Consider the following 17,133-nt stretch of genomic DNA (forward strand, 5'->3'; position numbering starts at 1 on the left):
CTTGTCTCTTGTGATGTAATGCCAGTTTGTTGTAAATAAGGCTAGCTTCCCGCCTAAGGGTGCTTGTAGTTGTTCCCTGGTAGGCGGTGCCAGAGCCAAGTCACTGCGATTGACCTGTAGTTGTGGTGGTGGCTGTGTCTGTGGCTGTTCCTCGCTGGTTGTTGCCCTGCCACTGGCGTCCTCTGTAGGCACCCCTGGATTGGTTTCTGCCTCTTGAACGCCTATTCCTGCCTCTCTGAGTTCTGGAGGAGTCTGGAAAGGACCAATTCTTGGAGGGCCAATTCCTGCTAAATCTCGGAGGTTGGACCTGTAAGAAATCTTTCACTGTTTGGACAGATTTTGCCTTCTCTTCCATTTTCTTCAGCACTTGTTGTGCAGGAGAGCCAAACAAATTGATCTTATCCATAGGAGCATCTAATAGTTTTGATTTGACATGGTCTGGTAAGGCCTGTTCTTTTAACCATGCATGCCTTCTGATGACTGTGCCAGTCATGGCTGATCTAAAGGAAGCCTCCAGTGCATCATAGCCACATTTTAAGGAATGGTTACTGACTTGTTGAATGTTATGTACCATTTCCTGCACATATTTCTTGTCTACTGTTTCATCTGAAGACACTTTTTTGGTTAACTGGTCTAGCAAAAATTCTTGATACTGCATCATGTGAAATTGACAGTTCAAGGCCCTAGCTGAAAGAGTAGCAGAAGTGTAAACTTTTTTACCCCATCTCTCTAAGGATCTGGATTCCCTTTCAGAGGGGAGGGGGTTTTTGGCAGAGGTGGTTGCTACAGCCTTAGGTCCTTGGGAGATAGTCTCTGGATCTGCAAAGGGAGCCTTATACAAGTGGTAATGTGTGTCCGGGACCCTGTAGTATCTATCGGGCTTAACAGGGGCCGGAGGCAGAGAATCAGGAGCAGTACAAGCATCATTAAATGCATCATCTACAACAGAAAGAACTGGAGGTATGGCTAAAGGCCTATGTTGTGGTAAATGCAGAAAAGTTCTAAGCCTTGTTCTGGAATCTGAAAAATCCTGGCCCGCCACTGAAATTGTTCCCTCATAGCATGCAAGGTTTCCCCAAAGGAAAATTCCTCAGGCGGAGAGGCAGAAGGGATGGACTCTTCAGCATCAGAGTCTTCATAAGGGAGTAGGAGCCTCTGGAGGGTCTGTATAGTTTGAATCATCAGAGGAATCATCTGTAGACACTGGCTCAGGGGGCTCTGCTCTAGGCCTCTTCTCTGGAGGCGGGTGAGAGGCCCTGTCTGGTTGAGGTTGGGATCCTCGGATTAAAGAAATGAGATCCTCTGCTAAACTAAGCATTTGTGAACTAGAGCTAGGCCTGTGAGAGGGGGGCTTAGCAGGCACAGATTTAGAAGCTTTAGCTGCTTTAGCCCTGGCAAAGGCCTTAATGGACATGGCTGCAGGTGGCCTAGCAGCTCCACGTGCAGGGGTTGGAATATCCAAGGGAATAGTGTCTGATAATTCCTGAGAAACTGCAACAGCAGGTGGGATTTCAGAAGCCGATTCCACGAGGTTGGAAGAGGCCTCGGTAGAAGGAAAGTTTTCGGCTGAAGGAAGAACCGCTTGCTCGGTTTCAGCCGAAACAGAGACACTCGCGGTTGGCTTAACCGCGGTTTCGGACGAAACCGCGGACCGCGAGTGTCGGTCCTTTTCCTTGCGTTTTTTAGATATTTGAGAAGTCGGAGGATCCGACGGCATAATATAAGCGAAATCGGAGCCGAAAAACTCCTCAGCAAATTCCGACCGACGTCTAAGCGTCCGCCGGTTAAAAGAAGCACAGGCTAGACAAGCTGCGACGTCGTGGTCTGGGCCTAGACAAGGTAAGCAGTGAGAGTGGAAATCTTTATGAGGTATTTGTTTCCCACAAGTTAAACAGTTATTCACTTTTTCTGACATCGGCTGAGGCAAGAAAGAGTCCCCAACGGGGTACTTAGCTTTTTAGAAGTCTTCGTAGTAGTATTCGGTAGTAGTAATCTCTGGTTCTGACCGACCGGCACTTGCAAACAGCTTCTGCTTCGGGCGCCACGCGGCAAGAAAGACAGAGGAAAATGGCGTCGGCTGATGCCTTTATACCCGAAAAACTGCAGCTATGACGTGGGGTGAGGTGCGACACCAGCCGAGGCCAGACCCAGACTTTGGAATCCGGCCGACCGAAGGGCTGCCTGACGACAGGACAACCCATTTGTAAGGACTGCAGATGCATCCTTGAAGGACATCAGGCATTTGCTGCATCATAGCTATACTTTATAGAGTGACGGACTACATGAGAAGTGTAAACAAGTAGGAAAAGAGCTGAAACCCTACCCTCAGAGTCAAGCATGTCAGAGAATCTTCCCTATCAGGGAAAGAGGCAAAATGTATCATGCCATATCGTTCTAGCAATATAGAGCCCTAAAGGCTAAAGTAGCAGAAGTTTATACTTTCTTAGCAATACTCTCCATAGCTCTACTGTCACTGTCTGAGGGGAGCTGCTTAGAAGAGGGCAACCGCCTAGAAGGCTTATCAGCAGACAAAGAAATCACCACAGGATCAGATGAAGGACATTTGTACAAGAACTTGCAAGGATACAACACCTCATAGAACCGGTCAGGGTTCTAAGAGCTGGAGGTTGGGAACCTGGTGCCAGGAAAGCAGCAGAGAAGGTATCCAATAGAGTAGCCAACACAGAAGGGACAGCAGAAGGTTTAGAAGAATCCATTTTTAAAAACTCGTATTATCTTTTCTGCATGTCTGACACCTGGTAGCAATCTCACTTAAAATGTTCCATCATATGCAGGCCTGTGTCCCCAGAGGATAGTTCCTTGAAAGGAGGATCAGGACTGACAGTTTCCTTTTCCTCTGATCCACAGTCTAAAGGAGAAGGCAACTGAGAGGAATAGGCTAAGGACTCAAGGGCCCCTTGCCCTTTTGGAGGTAGGGGACCGGGGGGGGGGGGTCAAGATCAGATTCCCCTTGAGGAGGCTTCAATGCCATCAAAGCCCTGAACAAGCACAGAGTGAAGTCCTGTCGTTCTCTTTGTGGGTCCCTGGTAGCTGACACCACATACTTAAATTTGACTTTTCTTCAAGGAGACGCACATTCTGACAAAACGTGGTAGTTATGACCTCTGCCTGGATTTGATCAGGGTACCTGGCACCTCTTCTCTAACAAGGATTTGGAGAATCCCTTTAGGACACTTGCAGAGGTTCCCCTTCAACAAAACATCCGCAATGGACGTATGCAAGGCCTCCAAGGATGTGCGAGAAGCAGGCTCTGTACCAGCCTCCAAGAAGGCCACAGCAGAAGAAACAAGAGGCAATACAGGATGGTCCACTGGGTTGTCATGTACTTTTAAGAGAGACGTCCAGTGGAGACCAGACAGTAGCAGGCTCAGGCACAGACTTCTTGGCCTTACTCCTGAGTGGCACAGTACCTTGGGACGAGCATATTTTGCCACGATACCTTGGGCCAACAGCTTGAGACAATGGTTCTCAAAGTAAATGAAAGGGAAGAAAGATGACTGCGTAAAGTCTTTGGTACAAACACCTGACAAATAGAACACTGAGTGTGGTTGAGAGATTCACCCAAGCAAAACAGGCACCTACTGTGGTAGTCCTTATGGGGAACCTGCTTTCCACACTGACATTTCCTTTGTCTCTGATATTCTGCTAAATGTCTATCCTGAAATTCTTCTCCAAATTCTCATGCTGATTAATACACAAATATATCTCCTGGGACACTGCTGTTTGCTACCTAGATTTCTTAATATAACTCAGTCTCTCTGCTTTTTATTTATACCTGTAAGGCCGCTTATATTCCATGATCATGTAGACAGAGTAGCTATTTTTACAAAGATTCCACTTATTACAAATGACAGTTCTTTTGAAGGAGTATTTCTAATATATGGCTTACATGCGCACACTAATGTTTGGCAGACCGGTTATTTAGCCAATTGCATCTTCTCATCTCCATTTGATCCTGTCATACTTCATTGTCATTGCTTCAATGAAAACACTTGATCGAAAAACTAAAATTTTCAGACCCCCCCCCCCCCCCATTCCCATTTTAACTTGGAACACACATAATTTTGGGGGCTATTCTGCAAAATGTCCACATATTCCTTGGCAAAGTAATCAAAGGTGGCAGAGCAGAGACTGACAAGCATGTCAACCACCCAGCCCTCACTTAAAAATAAAAGACAACTCTTCCTGTTGATGAGAAGGTAATCTGAACAGTGTGACATAGGGAAGGCTCACAGAAACCCCATGTAAGAATGGTTGGGACAACCTTGGGAAGAGCCCATTTAACAGTGCAGCAAAAATTTCATAAGGTCAGACATTCATCATTAGTACTTGGAAACCAGCAAGCTGTCTGGATGTCTTGCTCACTTTGCTACAGCCCTAATCAACTACACAACAGCTCCCTCCCCACATACACCTTCAGATATTTCAGAGCAGGTGGAAACTCCACAGGTAAACGTCACAGGATGGGAGAAGCAAAACAAACATCTCAGCTGATCAGATTCTCCCATGCCTCAATGACAGTGATGGACTCATTACTGCTTTTTAATCAGCTCACTCATTCTTCACCTTGTAATCTCAATTTTTTTCAGCTTCCTTAGTCTATTCCCTTTTTAAGGGACATTTCCTTGGAACATCTGAAGAAAGTATTCTTCCCAGGCCAAAGTGAATATCCTTTGTACTAATTCAACTGTCTGTGGTTGAGGAAGGTGTTAACATTGTGCCCTCTGTGTTTTTTTACAGTCATGCAATGTTCACAGGAGGAGAAATACTTCTCCCTCTCCCCTAAAATAAGAGAGATAATATGAAGGGTAGACTTTTAACAGAATCTGCCTATTTTTTCCAGAGATATGGACCTTGGAAAATAATCCAAGTGCAAAAATTTCGCAAACAGCAAACACGAAGAAAATCTGATAATGTCATAGGCTGCTCTCCCTTTCAGCCATGCACCACCTCGTATCCTGAGCAAGGAGGGGATACAGCCTCAGTTAAGGGATGTTCATGAAAGCCCTAGAAGGTGGGCACTTGCCTGCAACCAATTCTCATACAGAAGACATTACAACATACAACGTTATGCTATGACAGTCAGTCTAGGAATTTTCCACTGACTTGCAGCAATGTAATAAGTGTACGCCATATACCAGGCAACAAACGTATTAAACAAACATCAGTATATCCATTCATCTATGTTCGCTGAAAATGTTAATAGACTACTAAACTCACCAATCTGTACATGGTAATAACTTGAACACACAAGTAATTTAATGGAATAAATTGGACAAATCACGATCATTTCACATCGCATATAGAAGTTATAAATGTCTAAACTAATCTAGCTCACATTTAATTGACAAAAATCACGAAGGCAGTCTAAACTGCCCTTCCTTGCTTGCAGATGCACTAAAAAAGTACCCTCCCTGCATGCTCTCTCTTTAAAAACATGGCATCTCCTGCCTGCCTGCTTGAGCAGTCTCTGTTATCGTCCAAGCCACAACACTCACAAAACTCTCTCTCCACTCAAAGAGTAAGTAAAAACAGTGGTAATCCAATAAATGCATACACTACTTTACAGCGAAAAAAATCAGACTTTGATGAACACTGTTTGTCTATAATCAAATACTTCATCAAATGAAGTCTGCTTGAACTATGACTGTCATGGTCTAACCCATGTAAAAATACTCCTTATCAAAGTTACTGTCAGCCCTATCAGGCTAGGGGTTGGGCTTAAAGGGATTTCAAAGAGCAAACTATAGGGTATATGCCAGACAAATTCAACTTCTTTTGGACTTGTGTTAAGAGTTACAATAAACAAAAGGGTTTCCCCATTTAAATGAATAAAGAAAGTGTTGTGGGCACACCATTTTTTGCAGCCCATCTCCCAGCAACTGTCGTCAGAAAGCTTATGAAACTGGCATATTTAACCATGTGTGTTAGCTTATACTACAGACCATTTTGTTTAATATAAACTGGCGACATGTACAAGTCATCAGTGTAGAGTTCACTTTTGCCATTAATATACAACAGGTCACATTAGCAGTTATAGCATGCACCTATAATGTTTTACAACTCTGCATGAAGACTGCATGATTAAACATGACTACTTCCTCAACTTTCCAAGGGTACCTACTAAATCACATTAAAAGGCACAACATTCTGTATTACTTGCACTCAATACCTGCGTCAACTGAGGCTGGTTGTTAGGGGTTCCCATCTGCATGCTGTTGGTATTCATTCCCGGAGAAGATCCTGGGAACTGATTTGGAGACATGAACTGACTCTGCCCAGAATGTAGTCCAACATTTACCTGTGGCATACGAGATGGAAAGCTCATCTGTTCAAATAAACATTCAAAACTATCAAGATAAGAGAACATTCAAACTATTAAAAGCCATAACAAAACAATGCAAAATTATTACTAATGCTCTTGGTGACTTAGACGTTCTACTGTGCTCTTTCTAAAGATCAAACTATCTTAAACTTATCACTTTACCAACCTACTATGATGTGCTTAATATCAACATACACAGCTCAACATATGCATGAATATTAGCTAGGTCAACTAGCAACAAGTACTGCTGTGGAAAAACATTTGCAGGTAAGCATCTTTACAGTGAATGTCTCACTAACAGATGAAAACTAAGTGAACTAACGGAAGATGTATGCCAATAAACTATTTTAACCAGCGAATGGTCATGAATGTGAGTGGAAGGCAGTGTCAGTTACCGGGCTATACACCTGTGCCTCAGCTTGGTGTGTGTTTGTGGAGGACATTTTTGTTAACATGGTAAAAGTACACCTGGTGTCGGGAGGGGGGTGCTAAGCTGTCTGCATTTTATTCTGTTTCAGTGCTGGGCCACTTTCTGTTGCAAGATGCTAGCTTGGAAGAAGCGGACTCCAGTTAAACACAAGCTTTCTAAAAGGATTACCAAAACATCTGAAGATAACAAAAATACTGAACATTCACAGACTCTAGTTATGCAAGACTTTAAGGAAAAACTAACTAATAAAGCCCAAAAGAAAGAAAATGTTCTAAATGTGTTTAGATTCAAATACCTTTGGCTCAACTGACATCTTTTCTTAATGGGTTAAGATGCAGATTTGGCATCACCTAAAGAAAACAAAAAACTGAAAGAAACCTTTAATGGAGCTGCTTGTGACTTTTTATTCTGCCTCTGCTAACTCAAAGAAAATGAATTCAAATACATTTTCCTTGTAAGGCAGCTTTTTACAGCATTTTCAAGTATGAAAATGGCAACTTCAAAACTAAAAAATAATCATCTGTACCTCTGGCTCTCAAGAGGATAAACAGAAATTAGCCACTAAACACAAATGCAATGAAAGGTTTATTTCACAAATTCATGTTGAGTTTCCTAAAGTCATTTCAGTCAATGGAAACAAATAGAAGATCATTCACCAAAACTACCTTCGGTGAACATTACAACAATCTTTTTGCAGGGGCAAGCCCCCACTTCAACCCCCATGTGGGCTGACACCCCTTACGCCACCCCAGACACATACACACACACACACACATATATATATATATATATATATATATATATATATATATATATATATATATATATATGTTTAAACACAGCGACCCAAAGAACGAGTGATATGTTGAAAACAGTCTCCCAACAACAACGTGCAAATCAAAATCTCTAAATAAATGATCCAGGAAATCAGTCAGGAACGTTGCTGAATGAATTATTTAATACAATAAAACTAAGAATACACGTAAGCGCTTTCACGGTCCAAGCCGCTTCATCAGACGTAGCAATTAGATAAAACGTTATTACCTTATTTAAAGAAAATTCAAAAATCTTAATTGATTAATTAGATAGTAATTAGATAATACATTATTCTAAAAGTAACATTGACATCAACACACGAAATTCTATATCATACTTAGCGACAAATACTGTCAGTTAATAAAACATGATATCTATAATACTAAATAAATAATGTATTCACAACTTATAAGTGTTACATTTTCCTATAAAACCATTCATATCCAATTAATCACCTCAATGGTCTTTGTATCAATAAGGGTTTTAAGGAAACACTATCATTGAGGCCACACCCTCTATGCGCTCCTAAGCGAAAAATCCATTCTAATTCTGCACATTCTGTGTCATTTGTAATATTACCTAATCTCATACTTACATGTTGTATATATAATATTTGGAAAACAAATGTATGTGTTATCCCCTCACTCTGTATGTGTTTAGCTAGTGCATTATAGCATTCCTTCCTAGCTATGCTATAATTGTGGTCCCTTATTCTTTCCTTAAGTGTACGATTTGTTTTCCCTACATAAAAATATTGACATATTTGACAGTGAGCTACATATACTAGGTTTCTGGAATCACATGAGCCATTCGCCCTTAGTTCCCAAAGTCTCATAGTGTCCGGATGCCTAAAGAATCTTGATTCATCAACGTATGCACACTGATTACAGTTGTTACATTTTTTCATACCATTGTATCTAGGGATTATTGTATTCTCTACTTTAGATGGTACCATGGTGCAATAGCATAGTTGTTGCTTTAAATTCTTGGAGTTCTTATACACATAGCATGGACGTTTACCAACCACTTCTTCTGTTTTTTCATCAGCGAGTAAGATATTCCAATTATTTTCTACGACTGTTTTTATTCTTTGTATATTATTACCATACGGTATTATAAAGTTTACATTTGTTCTTTTATCATTTATACTGCTAACAGTGACATTATTTTCTTGCTTTCCTGAAAAATACGGTTTAGCTTGCATTTTTCTTTTGGCACATACTTGCTTACATATTCGATCAATATCAGCTTCACTGTACCCTCTCCCCATAAAATCACTCTTCAATTTCTGCAATTCATCTGACAAAATGTTGTCATCACAGCACAATCGTGCCAACCTTAGTGTCTGTCCTTTTATTATATTATTAAACAGCATAGGATTATGCATGCTTGTGCGATGTAAAAAAGCAGGACAGTAACACGGTTTTCTGTATACCATTGTTGATAAATTACCACTATTCATCATTAATTTCACATCTAGGAAGCTTATACTATGTCGAATATTGTACAGTAAATTTTAAAAAATCACTTTTGTTATTCAATGTCCTATAAAAATCCATTAACTCATTCATTGTCCCCCTCCAAATTAAAAAAAGGTCATCGACAAATCGTCGATGAAATATTACATTGGATTGTCCTAATAAATTTTCCTTTTCCCATGCAACCATTATTAAATTTGCGTATGCATTGGCACAGCTTGTGCCCATCGCCACACCACTCCTTTGTTTACATGCTGTATCTTGAAATAAGAATATGTTATTATCCAATACTAGATTACAATCTGTTCTCAACAAATTATGCAATATCAGTATTCCTGCTTCATTAGGTATGCAAGTAAAAAATAGTAACATTGTGATTAGACCCTCAGATAAGGGGGGGGGTCCTACGGTAATAATGGACACTTTGTATTATTATAATACAATGATGGAAATGCTTAGTACAGAAGCATATGAAAAAAATAGAGAATGAGGCCATAATAATTTTAATAGAAAATGTAAATAGGTCCCTTACTGAATGCTTGAGGCTTCAAGTTCTGACAAAAGAACTATATGATTATTTTAAAGTTGATTTTCCCATTATTCCTAGGATGCATGGCTTGCCCAAAATCCACAAGCACCCCACACTTCCAAAATTTAGACCTGTAGTGGCAGGAGCTGGCTGGATAACAGAAGCAATATCTGTATATCTGGATCAAGAACTAAAACAAATATTAACAGGCTCTCAGCAGGTTCAAAAAGACACAGAACACTTTTTGAAAGATCTGTACGAGTTTGACTCAACAAAGGACAGGGCAAATAGCATTATAATGGTAACCCTAGATGTCAAGTCACTTTTTACTTGCATACCTAATGAAGCAGGAATACTGATATTGCTTAATTTGTTGAGAACAGATTGTAATTTTGACAAATTAAAAGCTGATTTTATATGTTATTTTCTAGAACTAGTATTGGATAATAACATATTCTTATTTCAAGATACAGCATATAAACAAAGGAGTGGTGTGGCGATGGGCACAAGCTGTGCCAATGCATACGCAAATTTAATAATGGTTGCATGAGAAAAGGAAAATTTATTAGGACAATCCAATGTAATATTTCATCGACAATTTGTCGATGACCTTTTTTTAATTTGGAAGGGGACAATGAATGAGTTAATGGATTTTTATAGGACATTGAATAACACAAGTGATTTTTTAAAATTTACTATACGATATTCGACAAATAGTATAAGCTTCCTAGATGTGAAATTAATGATGAATAATGGTAATTTATCAACAATGGTATACAGAAAACCGTGTTACTGTCCTGCTTTTTTACATCGCACAAGCATGCATAATCCTATGCTGTTTAATAATATAATAAAAGGACAGACACTAAGGTTGGCACGATTGTGCTGTGATGACAACATTTTGTCAGATGAATTGCAGAAATTGAAGAGTGATTTTATGGGGAGAGGGTACAGTGAAGCTGATATTGATCGAATATGTAAGCAAGTATGTGCCAAAAGAAAAATGCAAGCTAAACCGTATTTTTCAGGAAAGCAAGAAAATAATGTCACTGTTAGCAGTATAAATGATAAAAGAACAAATGTAAACTTTATATTACCGTATGGTAATAATATACAAAGAATAAAAACAGTCATAGAAAATAATTGGAATATCTTACTCACTGATGAAAAAACAGAAGAAGTGGTTGGTAAACGTCCATGCTATGTGTATAAGAACTCCAAGAATTTAAAGCATTCTTTCGGCATCCGGACACTATGAGACTTTGGGAACTAAGGGTGAATGGCTCATGTGATTCTGGAAACCTAGTATATGTAGCTCACTGTCAAATATGTCAATATTTTTATGTAGGGAAAACAAATCATACACTTAAGGAAAGAATAAGGGACCACAATTATAGCATAGCTAGGAAGGAATGCTATAATGCACTAGCTAAACACATACAGAGTGAGGGGATAACACATACATTTGTTTTCCAAATATTATATATACAACATGTAAGTATGAGATTAGGTAATATTACAAATGACACAGAATGTGCAGAATTAGAATGGATTTTTCGCTTAGGAGCGCATAGAGGGAGTGGCCTCAATGATCGTGTTTCCTTAAAACCCTTATTGAAACAAAGACCATTGAGGTGATTAATTGGATATGAATGGTTTTATAGGAAAATGTAACACTTATAAGTTGTGAATACATTATTTATTTAGTATTATAGATATCATGTTTTATTAACTATGGCAGTATTTGTCGCTAAATATGATATAGAATTTAGTGTGTTGATGTCAATGTTACTTTTAGAATAATGTATTATCTAATTACTATCTAATTAATCAATTAAGATTTTTGAATTTTCTTTAAATAAGGTAATAACGTTTTATCTAATTGTTACGTCTGATGAGGCGGCTTGGACCGAGAAAGCGCTTACGTGTATTCTTAGTTTTATTGGATTAAATAATTAATTCAGCAACGTTCCTGGCTGATTTCCTGGATCATTTATTTAGAGATTTTGATTTGCACGTTGTTGTTGGGAGACTGTTTTCAACACACACATATATATATATATATATATATATATATATACATATATATATATATATATATACATATACACACACACACACACACACAACCAACTCTTAGGTCATACAACAGTGGAGAAAAAAGGCAAACTTCACTGTTGGCAAAAGTAGCTGTGACAAACAGCACTTGCTCTTTTTGCATTTACTAAACTACTTTCAAAGTGGCATGCTCCCCATTTCACAATGGATCTTGATCCAAAATACCCTACCATCTGCAGCTCTGTAAATGCAATCACACACACACACACACACACACACCTCCTAGGTCATACAACAGTGGAGAAAAAAGGCAAACTTCGCTGTTGGCAAAAGTAGTTGTGGCAAACAGCACTTGCTCTTTTTGCATTTACTGAAACTTCCTTCAAAGTGGCATGTGCTCTCTATTTCACAATGGATCTTGATCCAAAATACCCTACCATCTGTAGCTCTGAAAATGCAATTACTTTAATGAGAAAGTTGATGAAACATTCAACTACAGAAACCATAAAAAGTCTTGCCTACAACTAAGAATACTACACAGAAGAGCAGAAAAAGCTGGCAAAATTGCATTGTTTTGTCAGCTTTCATCAAATTCATGCAAGTGAACTGCCTACCTTCTGAACCAAAAGTGGCAGGAAAATACTATCAGGTGTTCTACACTGAAACACTAACAATGTTAAAGCAAGAGCCAAATCATGCAACTGTGGTGGCTGTGGGATTGCAATCGGCACATCTAGGACCAAACGTCTGACATTTTACTACTACAAACTTGTTGCAATGTTTTCTGCTATTGTTTTTTATTGCTGTATTTGTAACTGGAATTTTTTCCCCTAAGCCTCTACTGAAAAGGGACTTTTTACACATGCCCAGTCACGTTTCCAATCAACAAAAGCAAAATAAATAAACTCTAACAATTACATAGCTGGCATATGAGGGGAAAGGAATACAAGATGATATAACAGGTAAGCCCCTGGAAAGGTCCAAACTACAAATAAAGACAGGATCACACATGAAGTCTAACTGGACTACAGCCATAAAAAGCATGCTAATGCAGAGGCAGGATGACTTGGGTAAATGAAGTAGTAGTAGGTCACAAGGTCAACCAAAGAACAGGCAGCCCCTGGAAAGGTCCAAACTACAAATAAAAAAGACAGGATCACACATGAAGTCTAACTGGACTACAGCCATAAAAAGCATGCTAATGCAGAGGCACGATGACTTGGGTAAATGAAGTAGTAGTAGGTCACAAGGTCAACCAAAGAACAGGCAGACTAAACATTCTACATCAGCTTTCAGCTCCATGGAAGGGAGATAACTATGGGACATATAAATCTGCAAAAGTTCCAAGTGTCATACTACTCAACTGCAATGCAGCATCTCACTGTAAGACGCAGCAGAAGGTTTAGAAAGGGAAATACTATTAGTACAAAATCCAAAGTAAAATGGCATGCCTGTGGCAAATTGTGGTATTAACGTAAATGAATATGGGCCAGGATTACCTCAACACACATTACTAGGCTCTCATATATACAGCTAGTAAGTGAACTATTTAGTCATTAAAGGCAATAAACTTAAGGCAATGCTGGCGATGCGTCACAATTTCATATGTGTTAGCCTGCCTAAAGCAACACTGGAAAAGAAACACTGTTTATTGTCAAGCATTACATCATTCTATTGTCACTCCTGGCTCATACACCAACTGCAACAGGCTCCAAGTTCCTCTAATGTAAGGTTTACGAGGTTTATGGTACAGTTTCCTCACTAAGAATGCCACTGTTAACCCTGCTACAGTCCTACCTACAATATACATAGTTGGCATTGCCTTCAGCTTCCTTTCATACAATGTCCTTTATTTTTTACTTGACCACAAAAGCCCATTGGACATAAATATTCTTTTTCAGGGGTGAGCCAGGAGTACTGCCCACTTAAGTAATATAACTAGAGTACTGCCCCATCCTAGGCTCCTTTCTTAACAAAAGGACTCAACTTCCACTGTCCTTTTCCTTAAACCCTTTAACCTTCCAAGTATGTAACTATAGACTGGAATGCTTCACTAAAACTTTCCCATTCCATATGCATGTGTGAAGAGGGACCCAAAATATAGAACTCACTGCCATTTATTGGACTTCATCTACTTTAACATTTAAATCCACTTTGACTGCCTATCACCAGGCAATGCTGTGAGAAGCTGCGTCTACTGATGATCGTTGCATTTAGTTTGTTGATAAAAATATGTATGAATTTAAAATGTCAGAATATTATGAATTACATAGGTATTTGGAATACGTTTATTGTGAAACTAGATATTTTCAAAACAAGACTGCATTTGAACACTAGACTACAGTACTACAAAACTTTACAACATACTGCTGTAAATTAGAGCGGGAATGAGTGGCTAAAATTACATCACTAAACAAGAAAAATAATTTACATACTGCTAAATTACATGTATATTACTGTTGGGAGGTGCTGTGCCTTCCTGTACTCCTTTACACTGGGAAGTTACCTCCATGCACTATACACGAAACATACTAACACAGTATAAAATTATCAGGAAAAGAGAAAGGATAGCTTCATGAGTTAGTCTTCCACTGAAGGATCAGCATGCCTGTTTTTAACTGTCAGGTCCTTGCAGAGACACAGACTGGCTTTGACTGTTCCACTTCAAGGGGTGGAACCTTACAGACTTTAAATAAGAGGGCTGCCCGTTGCTGCTTTCACATCACTAATGCACAATCCGCAAAAAACAAGAGACTGCCATGCAAAAGACAAAGCCCTATTCCATAGGAGTTCTTAGTGAATTCAGTGCAGAGGCATTTCATCAGCTTTATAGGACCAGATCTGCAGTGTACCAGCCTCTGGCGAGAGTAGAAGATGCCATGTGGCAGTTACCCAAGATTAGGTTCCCATGAAAGATAAGATTGCCTGTCTTGTAGGGGAGCTGTAGGCAGTTTATGACTTGATGTTTTTTAATGGGAGTAGAGCCTTACAAACTACACAACCAGAATTTTGCTCATTCTGGGTACAATGTACAGTATATCGGGCAAGCAGCACGAGAACCTAGTTTACAAGAGGTAAGGTAATCTCTACATCCTTGTTTTCGATTTTTAAATGTTACCATCTTCTCTGCCTCAACTTACTGACATTGTTAGGATTGATGTTTTTTTTTTTTTTGTTAACACCTTTATGAAATTATCAAATTTTAAGCATTACATAGGTTTACCTACATTAATACAGGAGGAAAAGAACCCATAACAGTCTGGTGCTACTGCCATGGCCTACACATATATTTTCTTAGAAATATTTTCATTCACTCCAACATTACATAAGCTGCTCAATTCCTACATTCCCATAAAAATCGCTCCTCCTCCTGAACATTATTCTGCATGTATTGTTCCTGCAAATTCCATTTATTTTTATGTAATTTGCTCCTTCCCTTTTTTGTAAAGATCCTACCTCCACCTTTCTCTTTTACAATACCCATATCTCCCTTTACACTGGGATAGATTTTGATTTTCATATTTTAGTAATTGCCTTTTGGCAAGTAACATCAAAATTAGGAAAGTATGCATTACAGATTCTATCCCAGCTTAAAAGAATAATTTCTTTATTTACAACCATTTGTTCCCCCAACATTGTCAAATTATTCTATGAATTTTTTTTAATCTGCCAATTAATTACATTCCCAAAAATATTCCCAATTCCATCTCTCTTCTCTATCAAACCTCCAGCATTTGCTATCCACCTGAGGAAAATACTCTGAAGACTATTTGAGCTATACAAAGACCTCTGCAAATAATTCCATGTAAAAATCCTAAATCGTCTGTATTTTGTTGCAAACTTAAACACTTCCTCGCAGTGATCCTTTCTAAACAGAATTTCTGTTCTCTTTTCCCAATCTTTTCTAACCTCCTGACTGATTCTTAGTTACCATGCAGCATTTTACACACCCTACTAATTATCCCTTTAACAGCAGCTTCTGTTCTAGACTGAACTAAAAAAAAAAAAAAAACACCAGAGTTGGTCTTTCATTTAGTACACCCACATCCCCTTCTCTGTGCCTGTACTCTTATCAATCCCGGTTAGGGAAGGCAATCTCTAACCTGCAATCCAAAGTTCTGCTTAGCCTCATTCCACTAATAACTTTCCTTCCAAAAGTATTTATTCCCAACATCTTTGTTCCTTTCTTTATTTCTTCTAGCAAATTCTAGCCCTCTCTAGCCTATGTTCTATATCCCTACTCAAAGGCATACCTATTGGTAAAGGTGGTGCTGCGGTAGCGTTGTCGCTTCACAGTAAGACGCTGTCCTGTTTGGAGACATGAGTGAATGGGCGTAACTTCGTTGAAGGTTGTGCGTCAGGGCTGGCAACTCGGCATGGAAAAATCTACTGCCAATCATTAGCAGACCGGAGTTCCGCTGTGGCGACCCCTAACCGGGAAAAGCCAAAAGACACAACATTTAAGTTTATTTTCTCTATTTCTGTGCTGGCTTAGTTTTAAGAATTCTTTCCACTATTTCATAAATATACAATTCTGTATGATTACTTTCCAAAAGGACTTGCATCCAAAAACTACTTAATCACTAGCCCCCCCCCCCCCCATTTCATCATAGGCAAGTCCTAGGCTAGCTGCCCTTGCCGGTCATTTTAAGTCTAGCCAGTTCCACTTTTTGTGCTAAAATTAAACTATCCCACTTGGATAGAGACTGACCTTACTCATCCCATGGTCGATAATTACATATTATCCCTAATGAGAATAACTGGGATCATTCTAGCCAGTTCCACTTTTTGTGCTAAAATTAAACTATCCCACTTGGATAGAGACTGACCTTACTCATCCCATGGTCGATAATTACATATTATCCCTAATGAGAATAACTGGGATCATTCCGCAGATAATTTGAAGGGTCCCATACATGGGATAAAGCAATCTGGGAACATTTTCTGTTTTTCCATCCAAAGATCCAAGTTGTGCCTGAATACTGACTGGGATGAACTTTGTTTTATCTGGAAGGGCAGCTTGCTCTACAGCTGCAGTATCCTCTGTGAGATGTACCTCCATGCCATCCCGTTGATGTTGCCATTCCTCTCAAATGTCCAGATTTTTCCCACATATTCTGGTTCGTTCATCATAAAATGTGTGGTTTTCTGGCAAATCACTGAGGACCGAATTCACAAAATGAGACGTCAGTTTCACACTTCATAGCTTTCAGAAAAGGTTAAGAAAAAGAAAAAAAAGGTTACTCTATCAAGTTTCAAAGTTTATAAGAGCAATATTTAAAATTTGACCCTATTTTGGGCCTTTACCCCCATTACTTTGTCTCTATTCAGATTTCTTGAGCCAAGAGATTGAGACATATGGATGTTGCAGAAGTTTAGATCTAGATCAAGTATTTCTGATGTCATATGACTTGCTAATGTGCAGTAAATCCATTAGTAATGGGTCAGAGGATGCCTTGTATGCATCATCATCATC

At 39.1% G+C, this 17,133-nt stretch overlaps 1 protein-coding gene across 2 annotated transcripts in view; it reads right to left on the minus strand.

Moving 5' to 3' along the window:
• EP300 (E1A binding protein p300) overlaps window positions 1–17,133 on the minus strand; it is a 1,713,356-nt gene that overhangs the window by 743,912 nt on the left and 952,311 nt on the right. For both annotated transcript variants that reach the window (XM_044076495.1, XM_044076487.1), the window contains exon 13: window positions 6,194–6,349. In XM_044076495.1, the coding sequence (XP_043932430.1) occupies window positions 6,194–6,349 (156 nt within the window). The remainder of the gene's footprint in view (window positions 1–6,193; window positions 6,350–17,133) is intronic.

The sequence above is a fragment of the Protopterus annectens genome, chromosome 1.part1 (genome assembly GCF_019279795.1).
Source record: "Protopterus annectens isolate FY-2018-M chromosome 1.part1, PAN1.0, whole genome shotgun sequence".
Lineage (NCBI taxonomy): Eukaryota > Metazoa > Chordata > Ceratodontiformes > Protopteridae > Protopterus > Protopterus annectens.